General features: G+C 43.2%; 1 protein-coding gene across 1 annotated transcript; it reads right to left on the bottom strand.

Annotated features, from left to right (window-relative positions):
- Positions 1 to 218: 218 nt before the first annotated feature.
- rusc1 (RUN and SH3 domain containing 1) lies at positions 219 to 15,595 on the bottom strand. Its single transcript, XM_026317774.2, has 12 exons — positions 15,543 to 15,595; positions 10,556 to 13,929; positions 7,479 to 8,375; positions 6,251 to 6,373; positions 6,081 to 6,157; positions 5,404 to 5,578; positions 5,082 to 5,187; positions 4,925 to 4,971; positions 4,351 to 4,847; positions 4,022 to 4,266; positions 3,698 to 3,865; positions 219 to 2,805 (listed from the first exon to the last, which is right to left on the bottom strand). Exons 2-12 carry the CDS (start codon positions 13,800 to 13,802, stop codon positions 2,640 to 2,642), a joined length of 5,748 nt encoding a protein of 1,915 aa, XP_026173559.1. The 5' UTR covers positions 13,803 to 13,929; positions 15,543 to 15,595; the 3' UTR covers positions 219 to 2,639.
- Between the last annotated feature and the right edge of the window lie 413 nt (positions 15,596 to 16,008).

The raw sequence follows: 16,008 nt of genomic DNA, 5'->3' as shown, positions 1-16,008 counted from the left end.
TTCACTTTTTTTTTTTTTTTTTTAACAATCTGATATGTGCAGGTTGTTTCCTGGTATATTTCAGTCAACAACAAACGTAAGACATGACGTTATACAAGTTGAACTTCTCCGAGTGAGAAGCCCCCTACACTTTCACAGGGACATAAGATATAATCTGATTTACAGGCTTGCTTTTGACATGAGCCACAGTGCAAAAACATAACTCAAACGGGAATGAGTTTGGTTTATACTGATCATTTTATTTGGTGTATTTACAAACAAGCACATGCAGGAGGAGGACAGTGACTGACACTAGGGGGGCACTGAACTATATGCAACAGTGGGACACAGGGATGTCTACAGGCTACATGACACCAGAGAGAGAAAGAGAGAGGGATAAGGATAAGGAGAGGGAGATACAGAACCCATTGTTACACACAAGTGAAAGGGCAGGACGTGCAGACACAGATGTGTTTGCACTCATCTCTGCTTTCACTGCCACGTACGCTGCCATGTGCTCACACTCATACACACCTACATAAAGAACCCAGATAGACAGAGAGCTATTCCTTTCAAAAACCCCAAGATCAATAAATAGTAGATCCAATAAATTAATAGCTTTCAAACAAATGCATTTAGACTATAATCTCACAACTGAAAATTATACACAAACAAAATTGCATTAATACAGTTCAACGTGTCAACTGATTTTCATCTTTATAATGTATTATAGTTATTTCTAGGTGTTATCGATTTGACAGCATTTCACTCATGAGCACTGGTTTAACGTAATGCTACTGGACTGTTGCCATAGTGACATTAATCTCATGCTACATGGCATTGACACAATAACATGAGGAAACTGAATAACTGAGCTTTCTCTGATTGATCAGTAGCAACAACACTTTCCCGCTGAATTGAATGGTGGTCCTCTAGTATCGGTCTTCAATGTATTATATTAACTTTAACTATTTAAATCATCATTAGGTCTCATCTTGCATGAGAATATTATTATCATGACTTTGTAAATCAAACAATAAACTGTTGTACATTTAACCATATGCATAGTCATCAATACAGAATCCAGAGAATAACTAATAACTATATAACACAAAGCAACATATTTCATATTAAAATCAACATACCACTTCCACTTCTACCACGATCATTAATATCAATGATTATGATAAGCAAACATGGCAGAGAGGGGTAAGATAAATACAAAAGCTGAGGTACACGGTGAAGACCAGCCACCAAACCTGCAGACTTTACAGTAGCAGTTATGAATTACACATATAGTGGATTTTCTCCCTGCATTAATTTTAAGTTCAGATAGTGTTGAACAAGAGCTTAGCATAGCTTTGTGAGGTGTTTACTCCGACCGACATTGGCAATGTAAGGTTTTGGACAGATGAGAGAGATTAGCTACAGGTTGCTGTTGTCTGATATTATCCTCTATAACTGAGTGGGACAGACAGATATTTTCTGGCATTCATTCAAAGGATTCATGGCACGTTATAATGCATACAGTGTTTAAAGGTATAAATGAGACTCTATCTAATCACTTGATGAATATGACGTTAAGATGATGGCAATACATAAAGCATACAAGAGGGAAGATACTGGATTTTATACTGAAAAGAAAAACACATACGGCTTTCTTTTTGCATGTATGACAACCACTTCATGTGTGTGGGAAGATGCAACGATAAAGAATGAATCCATTCATTATTATTCATCCACTTCCAAAATGTGGCCAAAATATTAAGCTGCTGCTTGTGTTTCACTACCTGCTTTCTCCTGTTCATCTATCTTTCTATCTATCATGGTATTATCAATCTCACTTTATATACTTATATACTGAATATATATATATATATATATATTTTTTTATGTATATTTATACAGTCAAATATAGTAGCAGAAACATGTCAAACACACTTGAACCAGGCGATAAAGGTGAGAGGTCAATAGGGATGAAATATCATTAGAGCACAGATCTACACAGCTACAATTCACTACATGACTACGCAGTATGCAACAGGAGCTACAGCCCAGTACTATAACATGCTTTCTCCACTCGACAGCCTGTGAACCAAAAGTCTCTACGGCTGAAGAATAAAGACATTAACACAGCTACAGCCAGGCTTTTGACTATCACCTCCTCACAACAGGCACTGATCTGAAAGCACTTGAGTCTGATAATGGTTGATTGCACAGAATATCCCCTTTGATGGTTTTCAGATCAGTGGCCAGGGCAAGGAAGGCAAAAATTGAGAAAAGGACATGTAAAGGGATACTTCACTAAAAGATCAAAGGTCTTCCAGTGTGAAATGGTCGGAATTTGACTTGAGTCATTATTTCACACCATCTGCTGCATTCCTGCTGTTAAAATCCATTAGCTGAATATTACTAAACTGGATGGACTCTGATGGGAAAAAAAATCTCCCATATGTTCACATGACGGCTCCTGATGCACATAAAGCAGAACAGATGGCACTATGCACTCAACTCAAACTCTAACCAAACCAACATGAAATATCCCTTTCAAACTAATGGTGCCTCACCGTAACCTTTCAATACTCGCCTAAAATATATATTTGTATATTTTTTAATTTTGTTTTTTAAATTGATTGAGTGTAGCAGTTATCGTGCTGAAGTCATATGATGAGAGACGTGTAACCAATAGGTACCAGGCCCTCTTTGTTTCCCTGACGACAGCGAATCCAGTCTTGATCGACTCCTCCTAATACCACAAGTTCCTCCCCCTTGCAGAAGCTGAGCTCCGAACCCGTTCCTGTATGGTCACACAGTGTTCGTACTGACCTGAGGGCACACAGTACAGACACCCCTCAGCCAAAACAGTCGACATATATATCAACAACAAACACAAACATCATCCTCATATGATGTAACTGATTTGAATGACTCACAGTGCAGGATCGCTGAGGCTGGTGAGTCACCAATTATAGTTAGAAATAAAAATGATGACAACAGAGATTCTGGACTTCCTCAACACACACTGGTGATTTGATGGGATCATTTTATAAAGGACAAAACTTGCCACAACTACAAATCCTGAGGAAGTCAGTGGCCTGAAATTGGTCCTTTTATGCAACAACCAGCCCTTTAAAGGTATGCTTTTTTCCTTTATTATTATAGTCTTACAATGTTTCACATTTCTTTTACACTAGGCCCAAATACCAGAATGTAAAAGATTGAAATTGTGACATTTTTCCACATTCCTTAGAATTTGAGTCAAGCAGGGCCTGAAAGCCTTATTGCATTTGGACAGCATAATCTTCAAGAGGCAGTAGATTTGTATTTGAATGTCATATCAATCATTCTGATGTGTTAACCCTAAATTTTAAACTTTGATTGCAGCACCACCATCTAGTTCAAAATAATTCTAACGTTGCATGAAATGTTATTTTTAATTTTAAAAGGTATTTCATACTTTTAATAACATAATCTTAAAGATAATCAGTGGTATATTTAAAAAAGTGTTTGTAAAAAGTGCCAAAATGTACCATCCTTACAACTTTGATCAAAAGAGGATCAGTGAAGTGAGAAATCACCTGTGATGTAAATTTGATGGATTAAAGGATAGACACAGTGTGATCCATCACGTCCCACCCAATTTCACTCTGTCTCAACCAATAAAAATGCAAAAATCCACAAATCCATATTACCATAACTATAATTTTGTCTGATGTACCTGAGTGGTCTGGGTTTATCCCTAATCCCCAGTGTTTTGACTTCTGTCTCTGATTCAGGTTCACTTTCTCCCTGAGGCTCTGGGGCCCTTCGTATCATTGGCGTGGAGCTGCTGCTCACCATTCGTGTCAGTGCTGTGACACCTGGAGCCAACCACTGAGACGGACGCCTGCAGAAAGAGGACAAAGGTGTATGGGACAGATGGGTATTACACTTAGGACAGTGAGTTTCCAAGTTTTCATTAAAGCCCAAATTCACAAATGAATTACATTCTCCCCAGCTAAATATATATTAATTGGCATATGTGCAAAGCTCATTGGCTAACCTGGTTGGCAGTGTGTGACCTGTTGGGCTGCTGGGGCTTTTAGAGGCTCCAAACAGCCGTCCCAGACCCCAAGGAACTTGAGCACCACTGCTGACCGGGGTGTAGTCACTTCCCACCTGGGTTTGAAGATCCGGCTGATCGGTCTTCACCTCCTCCTTTTTCCCTGAAGACAGGCTCAGCTCAGCCAAGTTCTGGCTCAGTTGGCCTCCCCAGCGCATCACAGCCCCCCACCCTTGCTGGATTACCTATAATTAACAAAAAGTCAGCCATGCAGGCTCACACAATGATAAAGAATTACAAACAATGAACAGTCATGCAGAAGCAGCTACCTGTCCTGCCTGGTGAGCAAGACTGTCCTCCTCAACATTAGGTGGAGGTAACTCTCCAATTTCCTTCTCCTGCACCCACAACAGCTGAGGACTTGTCTGACTGGGAGTGACTGACGCATTTATGGGTGCAGCACTGTTATGGATTGACTCCCCTGACTCTTCATTCTTTGGAAATGGTGACGATTTATCTTTAGCTGTCTGATGTTCTGGGCTTCCAAAGTCTACCTCTGAGAGGCCTTCAGCATTTCTGCTGCCTGTGATTTTAGCTTGGAACCCCTTTGTTGACAGATGGAAACCTGCATCCTGACAGTGGGGACTGGGGATCTCTGGGCTATGACTGTCTGGCTCTAAATGATGGTGCTGAAAGAGCAGGTCAAGGTTGAATGTCAGCAGACTAAGAGGCTGCAACACAAGGAGCAGCTCCTCAAACAGAGGCTGGCAGATGGTAAGGGACAGACGCATGAAGGAGGTGGGATGGTAGTATGTCTCCAACACATCTAAGAAGAGAAAAGATCAGGGTTACTTGTACACATTCTCATAACAATCACAGGACATTTACGTCAAGAACACTTACCACTGCAAGACTGAAGGTGGGACAGCCAGAAATCAAGAAACTTGGTACTAGAAAAAAAAGTAAAGAACACTCAAAATAGAGTCTAAGCACAAAACTGTATTACATTACCTACTACAAATTTTCATGCTACCAGCAGAGACAAGAGGAAAATACTTACTTCAGTAGGCCAAGGAGGAATGCGTTGAATCTGTGTTTGCTCTGTCTGAGCTGGGGCAACTCCCCAACCCGAACTTGTAGGTTGTATAAGATTTGTGTTTTAGGACCTTGAAAATGGATGGAGAGTATGAGGAGAAAATAAACATAAAGAGAGAGAGAGAGAGAGAGAAAAAGATCAACCCAGGAACTCACAGAGGTGAGGGAGAAATTTCAGTGAAGCTCAGCAGCAAAATAGCAGCCTAATATCCATTTCCTATTATGCAGGTATAAAAAGGTAATTTTCTAACGATACCATATGTATATGTATAGTTGTGGTATGCTACCTGGCCTGGTTGAGGCCTGCACCAGGCCCCAGGCAGAGTTTGGCCTCCTGCCAGCAATCAGGTCATTCTGGTGGGGTTTCAAGCTGTCGGTCAGCAAACTGTGCAAGGCGGGGCAGAGGCACTGCAGCACCAGACGCCCGAGAGATGGATTTATGGTGCTGTCTCCTGACAAGGCCTGAGAGGAGAGGAGAGGAGAGGAGAGGAGAGGAGAGGAGAGGAAATTGTGACAGGGGTAAAATGGGATGGGATGAGAATGATGTGCAGTGAAAAGACAGGCAGGCAGAAAGGATGACTCAAGACAAGGAGGGAAGGAAAATGGGGGTTGAGAAAAATGGGATAATGTGGGTCACTATCATATAATGTGAAGTGATTTTGAGTGAGAGGTTGGGGTTAGTTTACAAACAAACTATTATGACTATGAGACTAGGCTATCAAAAGATATTCTAGTACCTTGTTAACTGAGAGAAACTGAAGAGAGGGACAATATGTAGAGTCAGAAGAAGAATATGAGGGAAGTAACTTTTAGATATAAAGTTTTTCACCATATGACTGTTCTAGATAGAAGATTATATGATAATAATATGTGACTAAGTGACACACTGGCACAAACAGAATAACCAAATTCAGTCTGAAAATGCAAAAATACTTTTAGTCAGATAAATCCAGCAGCCACTGACCTTCTGCACTAAAGTGCGAGACGAACTGAAATGGGCCAAGATGGCTTCCACTGCCACACTGACTGCACTGACCAGGGCTGCAGAGAAAGACAGCAATATGCAGTTAAGCATAGAAACCTAGAAGTGGGTGAAGGACAAAGCAATGTAAAGCTGGGCAGGAGAACACAGACCTTTCTTTTCCTGCAGGCACTGAGAGGACAGGCAAAAACCTCTCATTGGATGCTTCTCATCTTCGCCCATCCAGGACGCCTCAAGCCTCTGTACAGAGCCAGCGAATGAGACACTGCGAACAGCTGACAGTGATAGTGAAGGAGAAATTAGCTACTGTACAGGAATAGAGAAATACAACTTCAACAGAAGCAAATTAATCACCACAGACAGAAACACCATAACTAAAATATTAGTGTTATTAGTAAGAGCAATTAAGCAATGGAAGAAGCACTGGATAAAAGCAGCAGACGCAGATGGTACCACTGACAACACATAGTGCGTGACATTTATAGGTTTACGCTGGTGAGCGTTCCAACATCTGGATCTGTGAAGTCAACATCTTGTCTACGTCAGGGATGTGCAGGATCCCATGCATTAATTATGACACACCACACAAACACATACTTATTATATATGTCTATATATAGGCATACATAGGAGGACCTTCAGACTTATAGGGGAAACAATTGTATGAGCCACAATAATCGGGTCAGATAAAAAAAAAAAAAAAAAAACGTGCAAAGAGTAGGTGTTGTGCACAGTCTGTATATGTAATGTCTACAGTCTTATATAAAAGGATATATACACATATATAAACCAGTTATATAAACGCAAACATCCATATGAACGAAATTGTCTTACCATAATTGACTTATATTACCTAAAGCATAACTACACACACATGAAAGGGTAGAAGTTATAAACATTCTTCACAATACAGTACCATCAACCAGCTATTTGGGTTGTGCTTTGCATGAAATGCATGTGTCCTTCTCAACACATCGTGCAAAACAAACACACACGGAGACAGACCAGACAAAATCGACACAAAAGCAGAGAGAGGACAAAGAAAGAGAGTGATGAGAGTGACTTTTGACATCCTCCGGCAGGAACAGCTGTTCCCCTTCTGAAGGCCCTTTCCAGATTTGAAAGGACAGTGCAGATAAGACATATCAGATAACCTGCAGGGAGCTGGCTTCCGATACATAGCAACAGCTAAAGTTACGCAGTTCTTTCAAATCTGCAAATCTCTGGGGTTGAAAAAGTGACAAAAATGTCAGCATCATCATATCCAGAGCAGAGAACAATGACAGTAAGAGAGACACACATTCATGCAAGCAAGATGTCTGACAAGAAGAGAGAGAGTGTGTGTAAGATGTAGGGAGAGAGAACAGAGAGAAATCTTACTCGCCACGTGTGACTGCAGAGGAGCCTGGTAGCGTTTTGGGGGTAGGGGGGGCGCCCTGGGCGATATAGGAGGGTAGAGATTTGGATAGTAGAAGGGAGCAGCAAGGGCAGGTAAGGTGTGAGAGCGGGGGAAAAGCGGGGAGCTGAGGCAAGAGCCTGCCACACCTGGAGGGGGTGCTCCAGAGCGCTGGGGAGGGGAGAGAGCTCCAATGGGGGAGAGGCGAGGAGGGGCACCCCTGTGCAGAGGGCAGTTCTTAGGGTGGTACAGGTAATAGGTAGGGAGAGGAGGAAGCTCTTTAGATGTCCTGACCTGGTTGCTGTTGCGGTCTGTGTTTGAATGTGTGCGTTTTTCTGAATACAGTGAATCCATAGCACTGATATTCTTTGAATATGTCATCATGACATCAATGTTTTTATATGGGGTGGTGCAACCTGGAGCCTCAGAGGCACCAGAAAGAGATGCATCTGACTTAGTGTGTGCGTCATTCTTCTTTGAGTCACTGCAGTAGAGAGAGTCAACATTACAAATAGAGTCTGACGCAAAGTCCCTACAATTGGTTTTGGAATCAGTGGCATATTGGTATGATGAGTGTGTGTTTTCATTAAAGTTATTCCCATAATCAGGAGGATAGTCTACACCAAAATCAGCCAGGGATTCATAGTTAAACCTAGAACTTCTATCAGTGCTGGAATCCTCTCTGTGGATGCAAGCTGGGTTGGCAGCAGAGGCCCACTGTGTGTTGCAATGTTTGTCTTTGGGCTCCCTGCCTACATGACTGTGGGGCCTGGGATCTGCAGGGGTCTGGGAGTTACAGTAGCCTGGGCGATAGGAAGGAAGGGCAGTGTGGAGGAAGTAGGGTTGGGAGGCCTGGGCGAGGGATAGTGGGGGGGAGGAAACTAGTTATAGGAAAGGGTTAAAACGGCCAAAGGTTGTAAGGTGCACAGGTCCGAATGGAAAGGGAAGGAGCACAAGCAGAGTGATATGAGGGAATGAAGCAGAGGCGTGGACAAACAATGAAAACAACAGAATGGGATGGAAACGTGGGGAAACAAGGAAGAGTAAAGTAAAAAAAAAAAAAAATGTGCAAAGAAATGGGAAGGAGAGAGAGATGCAGAAAATGTTAGTGTTTGTCAAGAGAAAATGCACATTCATGAGTGTATCCCAGCAGAAATCATCACCATTTAACTTCATGCAGTAATGCAGTATTTCATAAAAGTCAAACTGTTGATTGACAGTTACAAACTGACAGTGTATGAGAGCCAATGGAGTTGATTTATGAAGAGTGGTAATGACAGTTTTACAAATAGGAAGATTTGACGCATATAATACTGGTGTTGAGCAGTCTCACGACTGCACAGTTGAAATACTGTCAATCTGTTCATTCACCATCACTAAAATACCACCATCAATCACCATCTTGAAATGCAGATAAAGAATCCAAGTTTTCATTACGGCATCTGGTTTCATTTTCATTTCACTCTTATACTGACAGTCGTGAACATTAAGTGCAGGAAACTGCACTGTTGCCAACCTTTATGTTAAACATGTTGTACTTTGCTGCAGTGCGTGCCACCATCACCTCTGGATCACCTTCTCCCTCCATGATGTTAGCCTTTGTTTTCTACCTCTACCCCATCACCCCTCCCTTACAGCATACAGTATAATGCTGAGTCAGTCAACAGACAGCAGAGTTCTGCCACCCATGCTCAATCAGTGTCCGTCTGTTCAAATTCAGACTGAGACTAAACTATTTTCATTACACTTAATCGCCTGTAACTGAGTGCAAAGCTACAAAATGAGCTAGAAAGTAACCATACCTTAGTTGGGCTGTCTTTGAAATGAAACCAACACATGACACTTCCTAGTTTTCTGTCTCTGGCTCTCAGCCATTGGTCCATGTATTAAGATCCACCCACTGGGCCCTTAAAGGTGTACACAGCTATTAGTGTGGTGGTCACCACTCTTTATGGTAGCGATTTTGGGAAAAATTTGATAGCACATAACTCAGTGATAAATTTGTATTTTATCATTAAAAAGCACAGGTAAATTAATGAAATAATGCCAAATTACATCCAGCATTGTAGTTTAATATAATTAGGAGTTATTTGGCACTGGGGGAGATGAGCAATGTCAACTATGCATTTATCTTTTTGTATTCTGGTCTTTGAAAATCTAATCCTTAGTTTCTCTGCAGTCTGTGCTGCAGCCCTGTTTGAGATGAGTAACTTGATCTGAGCTATCTGTGCCACTCCAGGGAGCACGGGTAGGGATGAGGAGATGGGATATACAGCAAGAGAAAAAGCAAATAAACATGTCAGGTTGATGGGATTTAAAGCCAGTAAAAAAAGGAAAGGAGAAGCAGAATGATATTTTACACACATAATGAGTAAGCAAAGGAGTTTTGAGTTGGAGGAAGAAAAGAAGAAGAGAAAAGCAAAAAAGTGAGCTGAGTGGGCCTCCATTATCCCCCTCCTCTTGGTCTGAAGAGTGGATGAATAATTAAATAAGGTGATGACATCACACTCTGATATCAGTCCAGCAAATACTGTTCGGAAAGTTTCCAACTTCCTCTATCTCCTCATATTACCTTACCTCACTGCCTTTATCCTTTTATCTCTCCCTCTTGCTCATGATTTCTTTCCAGCTTCCAGCTTTGTTTGTTTCCCAGAATCACCTTCTGTTTATCACTTTTCAACATTTACCCATCGTGTCACGCATCATCCTTTTCTGTGACTCATGCTTGCCCCCCATCCCTTGGCTCTCATCCCATACAACATTTCCATAAATCCATCTATGCTGTCATTGCCAGTCATTTTCTTATACTGTACAGTCAAAGAATGTTATTTGTGCATCACTGAGAAAGTGAACAAAGTAGTTGTGTGACTACACTTAGAATGTCTTTTCCCATCTTTTTCTCCTTCTCCCCATCACAGATTGATTGTGACATCCTCACTTCACTGAGGTACTACAATGTGTTTATCTACATATTCTGCTATCTGTGCCAAATAGCCCTATGTCATCACATTTAGCTTCAACCTTTATTTTCATTAGCATCATCAAAGAAATTTATACTCACCTGTGATTCTTGATTCAAAAGTCCTTCCTCCATCGGCTCGTCCTCTCACCTCTACCTCAACCTTCTCTTCTTCTTTCTCCCTTTCCTTTTCCTCCCTTTTAACCCCCTCACTCTCCCACTCTCTGTCTTTGGTCCACAGGGAGCTATCACTGACTGAGCAACCAATCTTCTGTGATGGGCACAGCTCTGGCTGTCTACCCTCCTCGTCAGCTCTCTGGAGCATTTCCTTCAGGGCAGCCATTGAGGTGAGGGCTGGTGGGGGCTGCATGAAAAATGCTTGAGCCTGAGAGGTGTACTCCCATTGGCTGCCATCACTGCCTGCCTTCTCTCTTCTCCACTTCAGGTTGTACAGTATATCTGGATCTGGTGTGATAACTGTAGGGTCAGGCTCTGGTTCAGTGATCACCTTTGTTGGGGGGGGGGTGCTCTTGTTGCGGAAACGCAGCTCTTTGAAGGTTGTGACCTTTGGAGCTGACCCCGGAGATGACCCTGTCGAACTGAGCTTCTTTTGGCCTCCTTTTTCCATAGCAGCTTTTCTCATTTCTAGGGGTGGAGGCTGTGGTGGGGAGTCTGTTTCAGGTGTGAAGGCTATTAACCAATCAAAACGCTCAGGCTGCGCAGAATTGGCAGGAAGAGTGCTGACTTTGAGGGGTGGCAAAGATGGAGGGATTGGGGGCAAGGGGCGAGGAGGAGGAGGAGGGGGAGGTGAATCTGGTAACTCAGCAGGAAAATGGAAAGTCTCAAAGCTTATATTATTAACTTTAGTTTCATGTGTATTGCAGAGAGCCGTGCTGTAGTACTGGTCAGAAGTTAGATCAGTGTTTCTTTTCCTTCGCCTTGCAATCTCAGTGAACGAGGTGGTTCTTTGAGTGTCTTTGCACTCCTCTTTCTTTTTGCCTTCTTCTGCTGTAGCTACTCTTTGATCTTCATTCAACTTGCCTATGCTGCTCCATCCATCTCTGTTGGTGAATTTGGCATCATATCTCTTCTCCTCCTCCCTGTCTTTGAGTTTGAACTCATGTGATTCAACAGCTCTAGGTGGAGTAAGATTATCTCCATCTCCCTCCTCCTCTAACCCCCCAACACAGACGCCAAGCTCTGGGCTGAGTTTGAGGAGCTCAGCTTGGGTCAATCCTGCAAGCATGAGTAGCTTCCGAATCTCTACATCCAGAGCATGGAAGGAAGGGGGAGGAGGCAATGCAGGTGGAGGTGGTATGGCAGGGGGAGATGAGGAGGATGTTGAAATAACAGGTGGAGGAGGAAGAGGTGGTGGCCTTGTGGTAGGAGGTGGAAGGGACAGGGGTGTCTTTTCCTGTTCAGCTTGAAGAGCAGCGACTCGCTGTGCCTCCTTTCTGGCGAGGTGGCGTCTCCGTGGGGGAGGGATGGGAGGAGTTGGGGTGGGGAGTGAAGGAGGTGGAGAAGAAGTGGTATAGAGGGTGAGATAAGGGATGGGCTTAGATGCAGGGAGAGGAGGAATTGATGGTGGAGATGGAGGTAGAGGTTTCTCACACCTAAAAGTGGTAAATGTGGGCGATGATGAATTAGGAGAGAATGTAGACAAAGTTGGAGAGGTGGAGACAGCCATGGAGGTGGTCTCCCTGCTAATATTAATATAGGTGTGAAGGTCAGAGCTCACGCTGGCATGACGAGCAGGAGGTTTGGGGGGTCTAGGTGGTGGCTCGACAGGGGAAGAGGTGAGGGAATCTGGAACAAGCGGATCATCGCAGTCTGATGGAGCAGTGAGGTCAACTCCAGCATCTGAAAACTCCTGAGAGTCTCCCATCGTTCCCCCATGGCTTTTATACAACTTCCATGGAATATCAATGTTTCCCATTTCATCCATGACATCTGAGAGATCCTGCTCTTCCAGATCTCCAAGGTCAAATCCCTTCTCGTGCAGTCTAGCAATGTAGGCCAGTTTTACCTCCCTATTCACTTTCTCCAAGCGATCCAGGTGATCTAGTCGATCCCTTAGAACATCCCAGTGTTGTTCCCCTTCTAAATCCCAGCGAGCCACTTGGATCACCTGGCTGAAGCGCTCCATTTTCCCAAACTCCCCTACTGATTCTAGGAAGTCAAGCAAGCCTAGTTTGGTAACCTCAGAATCACCTTTGTCTCCTAAATAATCAGGAGAAGGGGAGTCCAGGGCAGAGGGGTAGCCCTCATCTGGGGAGCAAGGAGGAGTTGGGGAATGAGATGATGGCAAGAAGGGGTTGCGGCTAAGAGGAAGGGATGGGGGAGAACGTGGAGGAGGCTGGCATTCAGGGGCTTTTTGAAGAGAATGGTCTTTGGGGGACAGCGCAATTGATAGATTTTCTTGGTTTTTGGAAGCGCAGAGGGAGGTGGATTGATCTGCACAGTCAGACTCCAGATCAGAGCAGGAGCTGATGGAAGTGGAGGATGAGGAGGTAGAAGAGGAAAGCGAGAACTCTAGGAGGGACGGAGGACAATCACAGCACGAGGGGACCAGAGTGTCGTCATCATCATCGTCATCGTCGTCATCGTCAGCCTCCTCTTCATCCTCAATATCAATATCCCCACTGCTCTCTTCCTCATCGTCTTCCTCCTCTACCTTTACATTTTTCTTGTTATCCACATCAGCACTTTCAGCTGCATTCTTGCCTTCATTTTTCAGATTGGCAGCAGGGGAGGCAGAGGGCTCCAGATGGGCCTGTACTTGAGAGGGCGGTTGAGCTTGCTCCTTGACCCCAGTCACACCCTGCATTTGGACCAACAGGGCTTGAGGAGGCGGTAACTGCAGTTGATGTCTGATAGAGATGGTGTTGTTATTGTTGTGGTTGTGGTTGAACATACTGTTGTTGTCTTGTGGAGAACGGCCATCACAGCACAGGCACGGGAGGCTTGGCTCGTTGCAGTTTGGGTCAAGAGGGAGAACAGAGGGAAGTGGAGGAGGACTGGCTGCAGGTGCAATCTGGGATGCTCTTGGTGCTGGAGCACTCTTGGGTTTGGGTTTAGCTGATTTGGAAATGGTGGAACCCTGTTTCTGTGATCCAAATCTGGACTGGCTTACTGGAGCTCGGGGCTGTACTCCTATCCTACCCCTTGTGGGTGCAGTGGGGCATTTATTTGCACGGCGTGGGGAGGAGGTGGAGACTGTGTTCAAGTTTTTATCCTCCCTCTGAAAACCATGGCCATGAGACTTTGGTCCAGCTATAGTATTGGTCCGTCTGTTGACGTCAAAACGTCGTGGCTTTGGAGGCTGAGAGGAGCCACTTGAGGACTGCATTGTGGGAAAAGGACTTTGTAGATTACTTAGATTTTTCAGTTGCTATAGAAACAATTTTTGTAAAGGCTGGACAGATCCAAACTATGATGCGCTGTGATGGTCACATCTTGGCTTGACTCCAAAGATCCTATAACATCAAAGGAGACACACGGTGAAGCTCAACTATGAACAAACTCTGCTCGTCAAAGACCATTTTCTTGCTCGAACACATGTTTTCTTATTAGGCCAAGTCTTTGAAGTGAAACCCATCTGGACTATTCATTAAAACTCTGCTTTGGGGTTTTCTGTCTTATTATTATCTCAGTCCAGGTCCTGGGAGGACAGACAGTGATACAAACACACATGCCCTCAGACACATTCCTGTCAAAGCTACACAATATCAAGGATCACAATGAAGTAATAATAATAAGAACTGAAATAATTACTCATTAAATAAGTTGAAAGATAATTCATCAGAAACACTTTTGATAATTAAGTAATCATTTAAGTCACAAAAATGCCAAATATTCACTGGTTCCAACTTGCCAGTTGTTTTCATCGTCTTTTATGGTAGTAAACTGAATATCTTTAGGGTTTTGAGTTTTTCATAGAACACAAGACATACCCCTAAATATTAATCCTGTTGGGCAATAGAGTTTTGATAAATTATTATAATGCAGCAGGAAGTGGCATCATGACAAAATTTGTGCAACAGCATTGAAAATTTGGAAATGCTTGAGGGGATGCCTGGGATGCTGCTTTAATTTGGATTTACAATAATTCAGTAAATAAATCCTTGAATATGTGTTTAAGAGAAGAGCCACTTCATTAATATGCGTATGCTTTCTTCCGCACCTGGTTTCACCTGCTCCTTGGTTTCAACCATACATACAAATCACATGAAATGATCACTGTGATAACTGTCAGCTAATTTATAGCCTAATAGCTGTCACTCATCCTCGTCATCTGTTCTGTGCAGCTTCACTGACATTCATGGCTTTACAGTTGTCAGGCTGTCATCATCTGTGCCAGTCCATCTTTACAATCTGAGGAGAGGCAGTAAGAGCTAGATTCAAAGAAATGACTTGAAGATAAACACCGTACCTAGAGCAATTGCTTAACATAATGCACATTTAACTGGGGCATGAAATAATCAGGCAGCAGCAGTGAACAACAACCAGTCTGGCTTTTTAAAGCCCATCCAACGAAGGCTATTGCCCATATATTCCTCCACAGTGCCCTTCACATCACTGAGGAATATAAATTACTCAAGTGTTTACTCGGGGCCTTCGTCGTAATGGCCATTAAAGCCAACAAAGCTTGGAAGTAAAACAAAAAACACAGCATATCATCATATGTAATTGAACCCGTCCTGAGTACATGATTTAGCCCTGCAATTATTGATCTCACAGAGCTGATGGAGACAGGGAGGATGGGAGGAGGTGGAGGAGGAAGAGGAGGAGGGGGTACCTCCAACCGCATCGCATTGATATACAGGCCCATCCACCTCATCATAAGTCAAATATTACACATAATACTCAGACTGCGATTGAAACGGATGATTAAAATAATATCTGCATAAAAACAGTTCAATAAATATTACTGTTAAGAGCGGAATTAGGGGTTGTTGATCTACGCAAGCTCCGTGTGGGAATAGGAGGTCTGGCTTACCCGGCTGGCCCAGACTGCAGGTTCATTTGACAACATATATATAAAATACAATATGCCGAAACAAATTCATAAAAACGAGACTCGACTCACGATCAGATTCGGGTGAAGATGGATGATGGTCTCCTCCATCTCGTATCCCAGTCCGTATGAATGTGAATCTATCTCCGACGTTACCAGTCTCAGCACCCGTGTTCTCGCGAGCATCCAACAAACCACCGTCCCCACCGCCAACACCACCACCCACCCACCCCTCCATGCCGACCAAACCGCACCCCTTGCTTGCCTTATCATCACATCCAATTAATCCTGAGTCGTTTCCAGCTGATCCTCTTCTAAATAATTACTACTTGAGCCTAAGTGTTAAGAGTCTCACTTATATTTTAAATGTTTAAATTGTTAAATGAGCCCGGTCTGTAATTCATCCATGGATTTATCTTCTTGTTAAGTCAACCAGGGCTGTAACACGTTACTTTCATCATCACCGATTCATCTGTTGGATAATTTTTTGAGAAATTAATTAGTTATCAGATTATTTCCCAGAGCCCGTCAGGGCTTC

This window comes from Mastacembelus armatus, chromosome 16 (genome assembly GCF_900324485.2).
Source record: "Mastacembelus armatus chromosome 16, fMasArm1.2, whole genome shotgun sequence".
Classification (NCBI taxonomy): Eukaryota; Metazoa; Chordata; class Actinopteri; order Synbranchiformes; family Mastacembelidae; genus Mastacembelus; species Mastacembelus armatus.
This window is presented reverse-complemented; position numbering and strand designations above follow the sequence as displayed.

Bases quoted from the DNA above. Each gene is read 5' to 3' on its own strand.
- rusc1 (XM_026317774.2), bottom strand. From the start codon at position 13,802: ATGCAGTCCTCAAGTGGCTCCTCTCAGCCTCCAAAGCCACGACGTTTT. The intron at 5,188-5,403 runs GTAGCATACCAC...TCCATTTTCAAG, and splicing joins GCAGGCCTCAACCAGGCCAG to GTCCTAAAACACAAATCTTA. The intron at 4,267-4,350 runs GTAGCTGCTTCT...TGTTAATTATAG, and splicing joins TTGCTCACCAGGCAGGACAG to GTAATCCAGCAAGGGTGGGG.